The sequence below is a fragment of the Mauremys reevesii genome, linkage group 1 (assembly GCF_016161935.1).
Source record: "Mauremys reevesii isolate NIE-2019 linkage group 1, ASM1616193v1, whole genome shotgun sequence".
In the NCBI taxonomy this organism is placed as follows: domain Eukaryota; kingdom Metazoa; phylum Chordata; order Testudines; family Geoemydidae; genus Mauremys; species Mauremys reevesii.
The window spans coordinates 208,064,552-208,080,321 of NC_052623.1; the positions used below are offsets into that span (position 1 = coordinate 208,064,552).

Consider the following 15,770-nt stretch of genomic DNA (forward strand, 5'->3'; position numbering starts at 1 on the left):
CAGAAGCAATTTCCCTCTGACCAGCAAGAAAATAAAACTCACCTTTGGGCCGAGAGAGGGAGCGCACGGGCTTGGTAAATTACATCCCCAGGGAGAATGTGTCAGAAAGCTATGAGCAAGCAAAACCAGGAGGCTATAACTGAAGCTATTTTGCAACTGAACTAAAGTGTTTGTTACCAATGACTGCGCTAATAAGGGGCAAGAATTGTCATGTGGTCATGGCAGGTCACCTTCAGGGGAGAGTTTCAACAATAGCAGATAGAAATGTAAAGAACGAGGCTGAACGAAAGAAGCCAGCAAAAAATGTTCCCTTTTTATATGAATAAAATTTTATTGAATTTTAGACAATTAGAAAGAATAAAGAAAGAGGAGTGAACAGTCTCATGAAGGGTAGAACCAGCAGAATTTTCCCAGCCCTGAAGCAGGGCTGCCAAGGGGCAGCATCCCTTTAAACTTCACAGAGGAGTTGTTGCAAAAGCAGAGAGAATCTGTTGGGATTTTTTTCACATTAGGATTTTCAAAGCTGCTCTTCCCCTCCAAGCAGTCAAGGGAGAGACAGAGAGCACACTAGGAAAGAGTTTGCTCCCTGTGAAAGGTGTGTAAGCCAGGCAGCTGTCTGCCTGGGAGGTTTGCAATATCGGTGGTCAGAGTTGGAGGGCGGGGGTAAAGAGGGTGGTTGTTTTTTGTTTTTCTTTAAGCAAAGAAGGCACAAAATCTCAGCCAAGCTTCAAACCTGTGCAGCCCAGGCAGCCCTCAGCCCAATGGCTGTGCTCACATGGAGACCAGGAGCCTCCCAGCAGTGTCTGTGTGATCATGAAAGAGATGGCCCCTGCAGCATCTGTGCCATATGGAAGGGACGGCAGGGGAGTGGGGAGGGAAGGAAGAGGATGATAGTGGTAGATTTATACAGCTCCCTCTTCCCATGTAGGGTCAAGGATAGGGACAGCAGCCTCCCTTTCCTAGGGCCACGGGGGAGCCTCTGGTGCTTTAGTGGTGGTGGTGGTGAGGGTGGGGGGTGTTCCCTTTAAGTATGTCAGTGTCAGCATTACGAAGGAGGTGCCTGTGGATGTCAGGATGCGATTCCACCCTCCTTGAGGCAGTGGGCTCCAGCCCCTTGGGCTCCAGCCCCCTTGTAACAGCAAGACCCTCAAATGGTTTAGACCCTCAGCTTTGATTAAGGCTATTTAGTCACAAGAGAAAAACTTGGCTGTATGTGAGGTGTGGCCTAGAGGCAACAGAGCACCATGCACATCTGCCAGGGTGAGGTGCCTCAGAGACCCGGCCACATGGCATGGAAGGAACGGAGCAGACAGCTAGGACACCCGCCCCATGGGCCTGCCTCCTCCACGAGCCCCCTGCTTTCACTCTTTCTAAAGAGCAGTATTTAAAACCAAACCCCAACAACCCCAGCATCCAGCAAGGGAGGAGTAAATATGGTGCCTCAGTGCCAGGGCCTCCCCGGTTCGACAAGCACCGTGCTAGGACCATGCAGGCCAGCCCCGAACAGCCCAGTAGGGAGAACCTGCCATGCAAAGGCCAAAGCTAAGCCCAGCTCATTGGGAATTTAAGCCACATGCCTAGAAACAGGGCGGCTCTTCAGCCACGGAGGCTTTTGGCCAGCCCGGCAGGAGCTGGCTGCTGCTTCCCACCCCACTCAATTCCTTTATGCCTCTAAGAAAACTCCTGCTGCAGCAGCCACACTCATCATCCTTCCAAGCAGCTTCTTGGGGAAGGAGGCCCCAGTGGCAGCGGTTTCCAAGGAGGTGAATGGGGCTCCAGAAGCATCCAGAACTAGTGCAGGAAACCGTCCAGTGTGAAGAGAGAAGGAAACAGAAATAAATAAATAGAAAGTCCAAGCCCATCCCCCGCCCCTTCCGCTCTGCTCTGGCTGGTGGGTCTGTCTCTGCCTCGGCCCTTTGAAATCGGCCTGGCATGGCCAGCGTCTCCTCGCTCACCTCGCTGATTCCATCGCCCGTTCTTGGGCTGGTGGTGGGCACGTGCGCAGTAGAGCTGATGTCCTTCCACGGAAGGCCCCCTCCTTCCCCTTCCCTGCCCCTTCCAGCTCTCCTCACGAACCCCACCTAACTCGCCCACTCCTCGGAAATCAAAACCCCCAAACCCCACATCAGGTGGAGATTAGAAACAAACAAGCATCCCCTGCAAGGGCCTGGCACCCTTGGGACCCCTCCCATCGCCTTGGCACATCTGTGAGATCCAGCTGGTGTGGAGGAGCCCCCTGAGATCCCGAGGGTGGCGTGGCAAAGAAAGGACCATCGCATTGGTAGGTTAAAGTCTAGTGAAGGGGTGCGGGCACCAGGGAGAAGCACGTTTCCCCCTTCATCCCATTTCAGGGAGGAAGAGGAGGGTCTCTTGGCCAGATCTTCGCCCCATCTGGTACGATAGCTTCTTGCTTTCCTTACACCCGCTCTCGCTTCCTACACCAGGGAGCCTGCCCGGCTCTGGGCCGGCACCATGACAGGCACAGCCCCTATCCGCTCCAACGTTGCCTGGCTCACGGCATAGGAGCGTGTGTGCTGAGGCCTTGGCTTGCGGCTGACTGAGCCATTGCTCCTGGCCACCTCCTGTGGGGAAGGTGCCGTGCTGGCCGTCACCACCAGCGTCTTGGGTGGAGCTGGGGACGGGTGGCCTCCGTTGGCATAGACAGGGCGGGCGTTGGTGCTCCCGGAGCGGGAGAAGGGCTGGCGCACGTCATTGTTATTGCTGAAGCGGGTGAAGGAGTCTGTGGCATGATTGGCTTTGGGGTCATTCCAGTAGCGGCTGTTGTAGGTGTTGGAGGAGGTGAGGGTGTCATTCTCCGAGGAGGATGCATCACCATGGAACGCTTTTGTGGCCGAAGAGCATTTGGGTGGCAGGTCGTCCTCCCTAATGAGAGAGAGCAGGAGATCAGAATCCTGTCTGTAACCCCCTCATGCCCCTGACCTCCCTCCACAGAGGCACAGGTGACAGAGCTGGGCACAGTTTTTCCACACAAAAATATATTTTGGCAACAAATACTGAGTCAGCAACACCAAAACCTTCTATGAATTCATGTTGATTTCACTTAACTGTTTTGCAAAGGAAATAAATGGTTCCATTATAACAGTTCTAAAGGAATTCTTGTTTCAAAAAGTCCTTTAATTTTATTTTAAAAACTTGTAAATATGCTCAAAATCAAAATGAAACGTTTTGTTTGACCCAAAATTATTATTATTTTTTTAATTTGCTAAAAATTTCAAACAGTTTTGTGGCCAGAGGGCCCGAAACAAGGTGGTTTTTCTTTTTCACAATTGCTAACTAACCAAAAAATCCGTTACTCACCCAGCTGTAATGGCAGCAGTGATCGAAGGTGCCAGGTGACAGATGCAGTAACCAAGGGCACCATCCTGTCCTGATCACACATCATCCGTCATGACTCATCTTAGTTCTTATTAATTGTCCCACCTGCTAGCACTGAGGTAAAGATCCCATGGGAAGCAGCTGTGTGTTTGCGTGGTGAGGACAACCAGGGACAGGGCTGTAAGCTTGGACAAAGTCTCTCCTCTATCCCCAGAGCCCTCCCCCATTGCTGTTTGGTACCATGGCATGGGATGCCTCACTCATCTTACACCCACATTCATCCCTTCAGTTTTGAAATCTCTCTCCCCACACAGCCACTGCTGTCAGCCTCCATCCCCCTTGTGTAAAGACAGGGTATGCAAAGATCTCCCACCCCCATCGGCTCACCTACAAGAACTCAGACCTCCTCTGCCCATCCAGAAATTTTTTATCTCTAGCATTTGCCTCCATTTTCTGGATGCAGGTGGTCTTGGCAGCCCCAGTGAACATCAGTGGGATCAGCAGAGGGGAGCGAAGATCACTCAGAGCCAGCTGTGACCCAAGGTTCATTGCCATCTGTCTGCCCTGAGCCCAACCTTATCTCATTGGGAATCTCCTCCTCTTCTTCCTCCTTGTGTTTGTTCTTCCAGTAAACGAGTGCCACAGCCACCAAGACAATGCAAACAATGAGCACAACTGCACCCGTGGCAACAGCTCCAGCAATCAGGCCAACACTCCGGGGATGAGCTGTGGGGACATAGAACAAAAAGGGAAAGACAAAATCAGGGTTAAGGTGCAATCTGGAGCTCCACTGGTTGGAGCTAGGGAAGAATGTGGTGGCCCAGATGGCTCTCCATCCCCACAGTCGTGGGCACTAGGGTCCTACCTGTGATGGCTCAGGGTGTACATGCCAGAGCAGAGCTAAACTGCATTGTCAAACCTCCCATTGGAATGTACTTACGTGCAATGACTTGCAGGTCCAGAAGGCAGGTGCTGGTTCCGATGGCATTAGAAGCCACGCACTGGTAAAGACCTGAGGACACAGTGCTGATATTCCGGAGGGTGACCGTGCCCTGGACTTGGTCTAGACAAGCAGGAAGACAAAGAAGGATTTATACATAACCTCTCCAGAAAACCATGAAAAGGCAAATCCAGCAAACAGGGAATTCTGGTGTGAGGCTCTTAAGAGATAAATAAATTAGGAAATAACCTTCAGATGGAAGCATCACACACACACACACACACACACACACACACACACACACACACACACACACACACACACACACACACACACACACACACACACACACACACACACAAAAGATTAGGTCTTAAGGAGCTTACAGTAGATGTTTCTTTTTCTTTTTATAAATGAATTTTTTCTACGTGAAAGCTTGGGGCTGGTACTGTGCATGAGAAGAGAGCCAGGCAAAATACAAGCAAGGGATGTGCAACCTTCACCACACAGCTCTTCCCATAAAATTCAATCCTGCCCTGCAGCCCTCTCTGCTAGTCCAGTCCTGGGTTCCTCACACAGCCAATGCCAATGCCCCTCATGCCTGTTTTATACAAAAATCAAAGGATCCCATACCAACTGAAACTCTGGAGTAAGTTAAGGTAGAAGACTAGAAATAGGCGGGTTGCCATTTGTCCAGTACACCAAGACAAACTTCTAAGGGCTAGTCTACACTTACCAGCCGGGTCGACGCGGTGAATTCGACTTCTCGAAGTTCGAACTATCGCGTCTAATCAGGACGCGATAGTTCGAACTCCGGAAGCGATAGTTCGAACTCCGGTACTCCACCACTGCAAAAGGCGGTGGCGGAGTCAACCTTGGAGCCGCGGACTTCGATTCCGCGGCGTCTGGACGGGTGAGTAGTTCGAACTAGGGTACTTCGAATTCAGCTACGCTATTCACGTAGCTGAACTTGCGTACCCTAGTTCGACCCCCGCTCTTAGTGTAGACCTGCCCTTAGACTCACAAGTGGTACCATGGGATTTTTTTCAGAACCAAAAGTGATCAGGGCCTTAGCTTTATTTCACATCTGGAGGACAGCTGATCCAGAAGCACAGCACCCCTCGGCACCACACTGGGGAATAGGGGTAAGTCTCCGATTCACGAGGTTGCAAAATTCTTTGGGTGATCCTAAGGCTACCTTTCCACAATTTCCAGTCCTTGGCTATTTGAGTTTGCTTTGAAATGCATTTAAATTGGTGTGGCCCCCCAAATCAACAGTAACCTGGGAACATTTTGGCCACAACTTTTTTTGTTGAGCAGTTGTAGCTCAAGAGGCATTTCCTATATGAAGAAACACTATAGAGAGAATGGCCACTAGAGGGCACCCAAGACACTACAGCTGTCAAGTCACCCTTTTATTCCCCACATGGTACCTTCTTTACGAATAAGTGACTGTGCAGTGACTCAGGGTGATCTCCATAAATTGTGTCATCACTGGCAGCACAGACAAAACCAAGCCAAGTTAGCCATCTGGGGAAGAGGAAGGTAAACAATAGAGCGAGCACCTTGCGTGGCAGTCGGGGGTAGCCTGGGAGCATTGTCCAACTTCTCCCAGAGGTATGTCGGCCGAGGGATGCCTTCTTCTGAGTTGCAGGTCAGGGTAATATCGCTGCCGACATCCAGGGACCCCTGAATTCTGCAGAGCGGAGCGGAAGGAGGAACTACAATGAGAGCAGAGGGGAAAGCAACAGCACATCAGGAGGCATATCCAACAAAGGGCCTGGGTTCTTGCCGCTCACCCGCTGCCTGTGAGTGTGCCCCCCAGGTCCGAGAAAACAGGATCACGTATATGTGAGCAACAGCATGCAGCTGCAAGGCAGTGAAAGGGCAGAATGGGGAAGGGGGGAGATTGACAGGGAAGCCACAGACACAGAAGCCCCACTAAGACTCTGGCACGAAAAATGAAAGTGTAACTTTGTCCTGGTCACTTTGCATTTGACCCATCCCTGAGAAGAAGAGCCTCTGCAGTTCCCTAGCTGGGATCACATGATAATTCCCTCCTTCATTAAATCCTCCTGCTCCACAGCATATGCTGGTTATGGGCTGAGGACAGGAAAACATTTGCCCCCATGAAATAGTAATGGCACATTGTCCAAGTGCATTATTGGGGGATCTACAACCTACTATGAAGCACTCAGTACAGGCCACTTTTAGGGGAAGGAAACCAGAGTGAAGGACCACAGGTCTGTTCCATTCTCTTGTTATGTAAGAAACTGTCATGGCCTCTTTAATATACCTACCCACAAGACACCCTCATCCCCTCAGTACATTCCCCAAAGCACCTCACATCCTAGCCCCAAGAGCCCTTTATCCCCCAATATGTACACCTGCACAAGATACCTTCCCATACCCCCCAGTACAGCCATCAGCCCCACCTCACAACCTACCCGCAATGTTTCCAGGTCCCCCCAACACACACCCAGACTGTCTTGTTCCCCAATACATATCCCACCACATACACAACTCCCTCGTCTCCCCATTCCCAATACACACACCCAAGACGGTGAGTCCAATCACTCCAATGTTCCTGCCACCTCGGTCTGGAAGGTTGTTGACCAAACACTGGTACGTGCCAGTGTCCGAAAGCTGGGTATTGTTGATGAAGATGGAGGCACTGGTGGTTGGCATTGTCCCTGCAAACCCCACTCGCCCATAGAACTGGGGTGCACCACCAAAGATCTGCCCCCCTTGGTAGAGAATAACCTAGAAAAGAAAGAAGGATTGGACATCTCTCTACTGGCTGCTGTGAAGAAGCAAACAGGGCTGCCCAGAGGATTCAGGGGGCCTGTGGCAAAGCAATTTCGGGGGCCCGTTACATTAAAAAAAGTTGCAAAACTGTAGAATATTATATTCTCGTTGGGGCCCCTGCGGGGCCTGGGGCAAATTGCCCCATTTGTCCCCCTCCCGCAGCTGGCCCTGGAAGCAAAATGTGTATTACAATGAGGGGCAAATCAGAAAGGGCACCTCCTAATGGACCTTAGTGAAACTGAATGCCAACTGACAGTTGCTCCCATGTGGAGAATGCCAATTGACAGTAGCTCCCTGTCTCTAAGGGAGGATTGCTCTGTGATAACACGGGAACTCAGCAGTGGCCTCAGAGGCAAAGGGTGTGTGTCAGTAACACACTGCGACAGGCTCTCTTCTCAGAGGCAACATGCCAGGTTCCCAAGTTTATTTCTCTGACTGGATCTGGGATGTCTGCCTCCTCCTCCTCATTCATGCGATGGCCAGTATCCACCAGGCGGGATGGACTCTGAGAGAATGAATCTCCATGGCTCCCTGAGCTGCAGCCCTGAGTGCTTTGTTGGAAACCGACACTGGTGGGTGAGCAGCCAGAGTCACTTTAGCTGTCCCCTTGGTGGAGATGCCCGAACATGATTTGAAACTGCCTGTTCAGTTCATTGTAATGATCCTCACCACCAGGCAGCCAGGCCCCAGGAAATAACAAAGGGGTACAGTCACTAGTCACCGACTGCTTACGCAGCTGGAACAACAACATGAGCTGCTGAAAACCAAATGCGCTTCACTGGTGGATTCCAGAATTCACAACTGAACCTCAGGGAGGCGAGCTGGCCTGGGACAAGTGAATTTCAGAACAAGGTTTCCTAATGTTTTCTAGCAGTGTGAGCGTAAGGCCCAGTGATTCTCAAACTATGGTCCCTGGGCCACCACAGAGATACTGAGGCCCTCCTGATGTCCTTCAAAATGAAACCCTCACAAGCAGTGGGGTATTAGGAGGACAGGTGGATCCATGAGAACATCTGTCTCTTAAGAAGTGTTCTGTAGAATGGAAATACTGCAGAACCCCAGTACAAAGGGATCAATCATCCCTTTAGCTTTAGCCTCAACTGCTTCCAGATCCTCCAGAGCCACCTCTGAGCTCCCACACCAGAGAGTGCCCCAAGCTGGGCCATCCTCCTAGTGCCCCATCCTACCCACAGAATACCTAGAATCCAGAGCAGTTCACACTACTCTGGACACCTGTCCAGTGTGTAAGTCAAACCAGAACAACTGAGGAGACAGGAGACAGGTTAGGTGCCAAATAAGATAGTGGGGAAAGAATTAGAAGCACAAGGCAAGAGTAAGGAACATAAGGCACATACAACAACATGGGAAGACATGCTGGGACACAGGGTGACAATTGGAGACACAGAAAGATGTAAAAGGACAGAGTCAATATTGGTTACAAAAGGCAACAGAGCTAGAGGGGATGACAATTGAGGCGCTATGAATTCTGCCAAAGAACCTCAGTCCTGACCTCCATCACCCTACTGCTCCACTGCTGGGCCCTTCCAGGGCCAAGGCAACAGGAATGCTTTGTCTTCTAGGATGCCCTATCCTGAGCCATGAGCTGGTGACACTAATGCAGAAGTCCAGCTACTGCACAGTTTTGCTGCACTAGAATCCACAAGGGTGATCAGACAGCCCGCAGCCAACACACGCACCCCTGCCCAAGTGGTGTTGATGGGACAAGGGAAGAAAAAGACACAGACAGCTCCATGTTCCAGTGAAGACTGGTACCTGTTCTGGCTGGTTGGCATTGGAGAGTGGGATGACCATCCAGATGACATTAAGGTTAGTGAGGGCAGCGCTAGTGGTGAAGGTACAGGGCAGGATTGCCGTCTGTCCCCGAGCAACCTGGATACTCCCTGAGCTCACTGACACCTCTAGGGGGCTCACCAGACCTGTAAAGAAAGGAACACAAAGTTCAAACATCCACCCTCTTCCCTGTGTTCTTGCAATGCCACCCTTTTCATGCAGCACTGTACATGAGTGCGGAATGGCACCAGCACTGATTCAGGGGCAGCAGTCCCTTTCCAACCACCACAGGCCAAAAAGGGCAACGTCGTTGCCAGCGCTTTGCAAAATGGAGCCATTCTCCCCAGAGAAGGCAAAGGTGAAATGACGGCCATCTTAACTGAGGACATTCTGGCCTCAGTCCCTTTAAAAATAACGGGGCCCATTTTGAAGACAGGGAAAAATCTGCAAGAGAAGCTAAGCTGTCCTAGAGGTGTAATGAGCAGCATTTGAAAACCCACCCAACATTGAGAAAGCGAGCAGCTCTGAAACTGCCCAAGAAGGGAAACCAGGTACAGGGGTTTTAACAAGGGGTAGTGAGATGAGAGAGAAACAACTCATGTTAAAGGAGACATGCAATTAGCCCTCCATTTTTTCTCCAACAAAATCCAGTATGAACAGGAAAGTTTTTGTGATTGTTTTACATTTAAAAGGGTTCAAATAATATCTGTTTTTAAATCCCAATTTCATCTATGTGATTATAATGGCTCCTGATGCTGAAAGAACAGATCGAAGCAAAATGACTTTCCAGCATTCATGCCGCTTATTATTTTTTTTTTTTGCATTTTATCCAGGCTGGATAATGCAAGTAGCCTGACCAGCCTCACTTTGACTCCCAGTCGTTTTCAGTTTCCAGCTCTCATGCACTGGCTCAGGGCTGCAATGTTTGGGTTGCAAACCATGCAGGGAGAGATTTAAATCCATACAGCCAAACTCTGTCCATATGAAAATTAACAAGAAAACTCTGCAAAGATTTCTATTAACATTACATTTTTAAAGAGGTTTTTTTCCTCTCCCACAAAATCTAAATATTGGGTTGAAACCACCAACTCGCATCACTTCAAATGTCACTCAGTCCCTCTCATGTTTAACATATATGTGAGGCCTCTAGGGAGCACAGTAAGGCATTACCAGCTATCAGATCTTATGAGGATGCTGATAACACCCAGCTGTACATCTCCTGACTATGGACAGTCCTGTCACCTTCAGTCCTAACGAAAGGTGGTCAGAAATTTCCCAACAGAACATTTTTCTGTTTGGAGGTGCCCATGTGGGTTGAAATAAAAATATTCTGTGGGAAAGTGCTGATTTCAACAAAGTATCGATGGAAAACAGACAGATTTCGACACCTGCCTGGTTTCCTGCCATCTTGCCCACTCAGCCTCCTTGGCAGCCTGGCTGGTGGGCTAATGGGGAACAAGGAGCTTGTAAGTCATAGGATCCTTGGCTTTCAGTTCCTTGGCATCCCTCGCTCCCTGGTTCCCCAAACTGTCCAGCTCCTGGGGCTCCAGGCAGCTCTGGGAGTCTCAGAAATGTTCTGAAAAGGTCAGAGTGACATTTTCGAATTCCCCTTCTGCAGGAAATTTCAAAATGTTATTTGTCTGCCTGTTTCAGAATGATTTTTATTTAGAATTTCAGAATTTCCTGCTGAAACACTTTGCCCAGCTCTTGTCCTACTATCAGAGAGAACTTGGAGCTGTGGGAAGAAACAGCTGGCTTAAGTTCAAGCCAGCAAGCTACTATCAGGGGATACTGGCAGTAAGCAGAAATAGTTTGAAGAGCTAGCAGGCACGACCTCCCTTCAGTACAGGGTCTCTGCCTTCAAACCACTAAGGCAAAACACAAACTTAGGATCCTTTTGGACTCCTGATTTGCTCAGCGATGGCCACGCAACACTAGTGGCCAAAATACCAATGGAAGAATTTCCCAATCGGTTTGTGAACAATTAACAAAAAGAAAGAAAATGGGGATTATTCATCCAGCTCTGAATGCGAGCCTGACTTGGAATAACGACCACCCAAATGGGAAGCAAAGCAACCACCGCACTCCAACGTCTACACTGCAAAAAGGTGTGCTAACCCAGGTTAAAATAGCAGCAAAGACACGGCAACTTGGCTTTTAACTCAGACTGGCAGCACGAGTTCAACCCCAGGCTGCCCTAAAGCCTTTAACTCAAACTGCTAATCTGAGTTAAAAGCTGAGTTGCCGTGACTTCACTACTCTTTGAACCCAAGTTAACTAATATGGGTTAGCTAACCCAAGTTACAAATATGCCTGTTTTGGCAGTGTAGGCACTCCCTGAGTTACCAAAGCAGCCATGGAACAGGTACCTGATGTGTAGGAGGAATGGGGCTCCTTGTTATCCCTGGCACTGGTTATCCCATGCAGCTCTGCCAATGCCCCTCACTCCTGCCCTGCAGCCCCCACCCCTCTGGTATTCCAGTCCCCGACCACTCTTCCAAACAACTGCCCAGCTATTCCAGGACACTGTCAATCAGTGCTGCTAAACTGTGCGATGCGGTTTTAGAAGAGGGCACTAGGGGATAGCGGAGACCCAAACACATTTCATTTGCCTAGGGTACATCTCTGAACCAGGATGTGCAGTATATGAATTCAGTGCATGGCCCGATACCTTCCCTCCTCGCTGAGATGCTCCACTCTCACTTTGCCACCTTGCCCCATATTTCAGGAGCTGCCATCGCCCAGAGTGTTCCAATGCTGTCAGCTGCTCTTTGGCCCTGAGTGCCCATGATGCAGGAGGCAGATAAAAGACAAAGATTCATGTTGCTAAGCTAAATGGCACCTGCAGGGCTACAGCTGGGGAAAACACACACAACAGCTTCTGACAAGCAAACTTACCAACGGTGACAGGGGAGCGGGAGACTGTGTGTGTGCAGAGTTATCCTGCACCAATGTAAACAGAGAGACCAGCACACACAGCACCAGGGGGTCATTACTACAAAGTGACTCCTCTGCCAGGGAGACCGTCTAATGCAGAGCGGAAACAGCAAAGATCAAATGCTCTTTACAGGTGCCTCATTTTAGCATAAGTCCCTTTTATTTATATCTCAGACAAATAAAAATTATTATTATAAATATCCACACAGAGAGACACACACACCCCATCGGTAGACACACACAGACACACCAACACATGCCCCAACACAGCCAGATGCATGTGCTGACACACACATATGCAGACACACACAAACACAGACATGCATGCAGATGCACTCCCATTACTATACTGTGAAGGGTTACATGTTTAAATGTTAAAAAAAACAGGAGTTGCAAGTGTCTCGTTCCCACATTGACATGAACTCGGCCCATTACCTAACCAGGGGGATGTAAATTTTGCACTTAACATAAATATTAAGGTTTGGATTTTCAAAGCTACCTAAGGGAATCAGGTGTCCCATTTGGCAGCTAAACCCCTTAGACTCCTTCAAAAATCCCAGCCTAATATATTGAATTATACACCAGAACATAAAGCAGAGAACTCAGTGAAACTGTGTTAATGGTTCCCCCTTTAGTAAATGAACATCACCAAGCATTCAACAATCTTAAACTGCCTGTCAGAGGCAATCACCTCTCCCCTGTAAGCAACAATCACCTGGAATTGATTCCAGGTACAGTAGCCTCTCCGAGCTTTGGACTTCAATGCCCATAGGTACACACTGGATATTCACAAGGGTCTCCTGACTTACACTGGTGTCAGTGGAGTTAGACTGATAAGAACCGGTGTAAGCGCAAGGTGAATCTAGCCCACAGCCTGTGCACAAGAGACTGCACTTTGCTTTACATTTTGGTCCTGAAGCACCAGGGTGCAGCAGTTACATAGAATAAATGTTCCATTTCTGTGTCACCAAATTCTAGGGGAACCAGCTGGCAGATTGATGTTTTGGCTACAAGGGGAGCTTTAGAAATTACCACTCGAGTATTCTTAAGCACTTGTATTTCTAGGACCTGGTTAACAAAATAATTGTTGGCATTGGATCATTTTGATTTTATCTTTGATGAGATTCCCTCAGCTTTCCACGTGCTATTCTCAGCTACCTTCTTTATCAGTTATGGGGCCACTGTACAACATTCATGCCACATGGTTCATGCTCACACCCGTGGGATCTAGCCCCACAGCTGGCCTCAGGCTCCCTGCTTGTCCCGGAGTAAGGAAGAGGCCGATGCTACTACTCTATTAGCTCCCATATATGGATCTCTAGCCAGTATTGGGCTTAGAAACAATCAGGTGCAAATAAGGCCGGACAGACACATGGCACCTGCACACATCTCAGAGGATGTAGTAGAACGTGACTTTAAGAGCCCTGGCAGATACTCCCACCAGGACCTGCAACTGGCTGGAACAGGGTATGGTGCAGGCAAAGTTATCTCTGAGTAAGCTGCAGTCAAGGTCCGTTTATTGAACCCTTTTGCGGAGTACAAAAATGCAGCAGTTCAATGAATATCTATAATGTTTTCTAGGAAGGGGAGGAGAGAAGTTGAGCTAAGTTTCTATGTGTTTGTAGTGCAGCCCATAATCACCTTTCACCATCAGTTATAGTGTTAAGAGTTAAGAATATGCTTGTTTTTGCAGTGTAGACACACCCTTGTTATCAAAGCAGACAATGAACAGACACTTGCTCTGTAGGAGGGATGGGGCTCCTTGTTATCCCTGGCATTGGTTATCCCACAAAGCTCAGCCAGTGTTCCTCACTCCTACCCTGCAACCCCCCTGCTTTTCCAGTCCTGGGCTCCCCACACAGCTCTGCCAATGCCCCTCACTCCTGCCCTGCAGCCCCCCCAGCTATCCCAGTCCTGGGCTCCCCTCACAGCTCTGCCTATGCCCCTCATTATTAAGTATTCATATTTCTGCAACCTTCAAGGCATAGAACACTTTTGGTTTCACTAGGAATGAGGGTCCAGAGAACACATACAAAGTGTGTTCAGAAAATTCCCTAACCCACATAGAAATGTGGTGCTCAAGTGGGATAAATTCTGGGATCCTAGCCAGAGGGAGAAATGACAGAACTGTCTTTTATTGAGATTAAAAGTAAAAACAAGTCACTGTTTGACCCCACGATGGGTGAAATGACCTGGACAAAACTGTCTTCAGTGCTGAAAAAGAGAGATTAAAAGAGAATGCTTCTACTGCTCCAGAGGCATGGTCTCACCATGCTATTCACCCCAGGTGAGCTGATGTAGCAGGCGGATATGGTGCCAGAGCAACAGTAGGTCCCTCTCCAAGAGTGATCTATGCAACGAGCACTTTGGCTGCAGGACCTGCTAGCACAGCATCCACTTAAGAAACCACTAGAGGAGACTCGCAGTTCCAAGTACTAATGACATTGATACAGAAAGGACAGCCAAGACACAGGAGGGATGTTGTCCCTGCCACTAATCCCTTCTGGCCTATGAAGGAGCAACTGCATTGCCATGCAGCAATCCAGTTGGTAGGGGGAAAGATGGCTGTTCCTGAGTGCCAGAGAAATGAAGTGTTTCCGCTCTCTGAGGATCACCAAGGCCAGAGAGAAAGGGTGCCTAGCACACTCAGGAATAGTGAGAGGCTAGCAGAAGGCTGGTTGGCATGTGCCCAGAAGTTACAGCATCCAAAATAACTGCTTGCAGCCACACCAGAGCTCAGACTTGCCATGGAAGAGGCTGGGCACTGATTGGATAGAATATTGATCTCTCCTGTTCTCATTGGTGGTGTGTAGACTGCCAGCTCAGTGATGGCCAAACTAAAAGCAGTACTTGCCCAGGATGGCATCGTGCACCAGCTCCTGAGTGACCACAGCCCATTTGTGAGCCCAGAGTGGTGAGGAAGTGCAATGGAGTGGGGGTTGGATCCAATGTCTGACTAGTCCAGCATATCTCAGTCCAATGGGGTGACCGAACGAGGACCACAGCCTGGGAAGTCATTGCTCAGCAAGGCAGGGGAGTCGGGGATAGGCCCACATTTGGTGATGATGGAACACGCCAATGACCAGCACATCATACTCACAGGTTCAGACACAAATGGGAAGGCTGCCCAGAGGCAGACTTCCAGGGGAGACAGCCACTGAGACCTGGGATCGCTAGTAAGATGAGAGAAGGCCCAAGGCACACAAACACAGTTTTGAGAGTGTATCGCAAGAACAAGTAGTTTTGGCCCAGACACGTCCATGGGTGTTGCACCTGCTTACACCACATTTGATCCATTATCGGGGCACACAGTGTAGGCAGGCGCCATAAGGAACCCTGTCAGGAAGTCTGCTGACCCAACTGGGTACATCCAAGAAAAGCATCTACCTGTCAGTATTACCCATTGCATTTTCAGGGCTCCAATCCCTGTAGCATCTGGGCATGTGTACCTAAGCACCAGGCACACTGCTGATCCAGCTCCTTCCTCACTCCCACCTACAGAGCCTCCCCAAATCCCTCCAGTATCCCCACTCGCAGCTGAGAATTCGCTGATGACAGTTCATCACCCGGGTCTACAAGCCAGGACAGAAATAAGCCAGGTTGGCTTCACCTGCTTTGCTCTTGGAGAAAGTTGTGATTGAGTCACACACGACAAGCTCACCCTGGGATCTGGGAATCAAGATCCCAATACAGGAAAACATCTTTGCCCATCCCCACTTCCTGAACAGGGATGCTGTCCCATATCAAGGCCCCAGCTCCATTCTTTCTGGCTCCAGCAAAGCTGTAGCTAACAATACCGTCAATGATGGACAAGAAGGCATAGACTCCAGCTCCCTCTCCATTGACTGTGCTGGCTCTGCAGGGCTAATGGGAGTAAAGAGCAGGAAAAACTTAATACTGATCCCAGAAATGCAAGATCTCAGTGACATATGTGTTAAAAATTTATATAGATCTTAAC

General features: G+C 49.3%; 1 protein-coding gene across 6 annotated transcripts in view; it reads right to left on the reverse strand.

Annotated features, from left to right (window-relative positions):
- Positions 1–327: 327 nt before the first annotated feature.
- The window catches only part of IGSF11 (immunoglobulin superfamily member 11), a 146,948-nt gene continuing 131,505 nt past the window's right edge, over positions 328–15,770 (reverse strand). For all 6 annotated transcript variants that reach the window (XM_039501593.1, XM_039501627.1, XM_039501602.1 and 3 more), the window contains 6 exons: positions 8,858–9,021; positions 6,832–7,039; positions 5,842–5,997; positions 4,277–4,399; positions 3,912–4,062; positions 328–2,883 (listed from right to left, as the gene is read on the reverse strand). In XM_039501593.1, the coding sequence (XP_039357527.1) occupies positions 2,436–2,883; positions 3,912–4,062; positions 4,277–4,399; positions 5,842–5,997; positions 6,832–7,039; positions 8,858–9,021 (1,250 nt within the window). In that variant the 3' untranslated portion in view covers positions 328–2,435. The remainder of the gene's footprint in view (positions 2,884–3,911; positions 4,063–4,276; positions 4,400–5,841; positions 5,998–6,831; positions 7,040–8,857; positions 9,022–15,770) is intronic.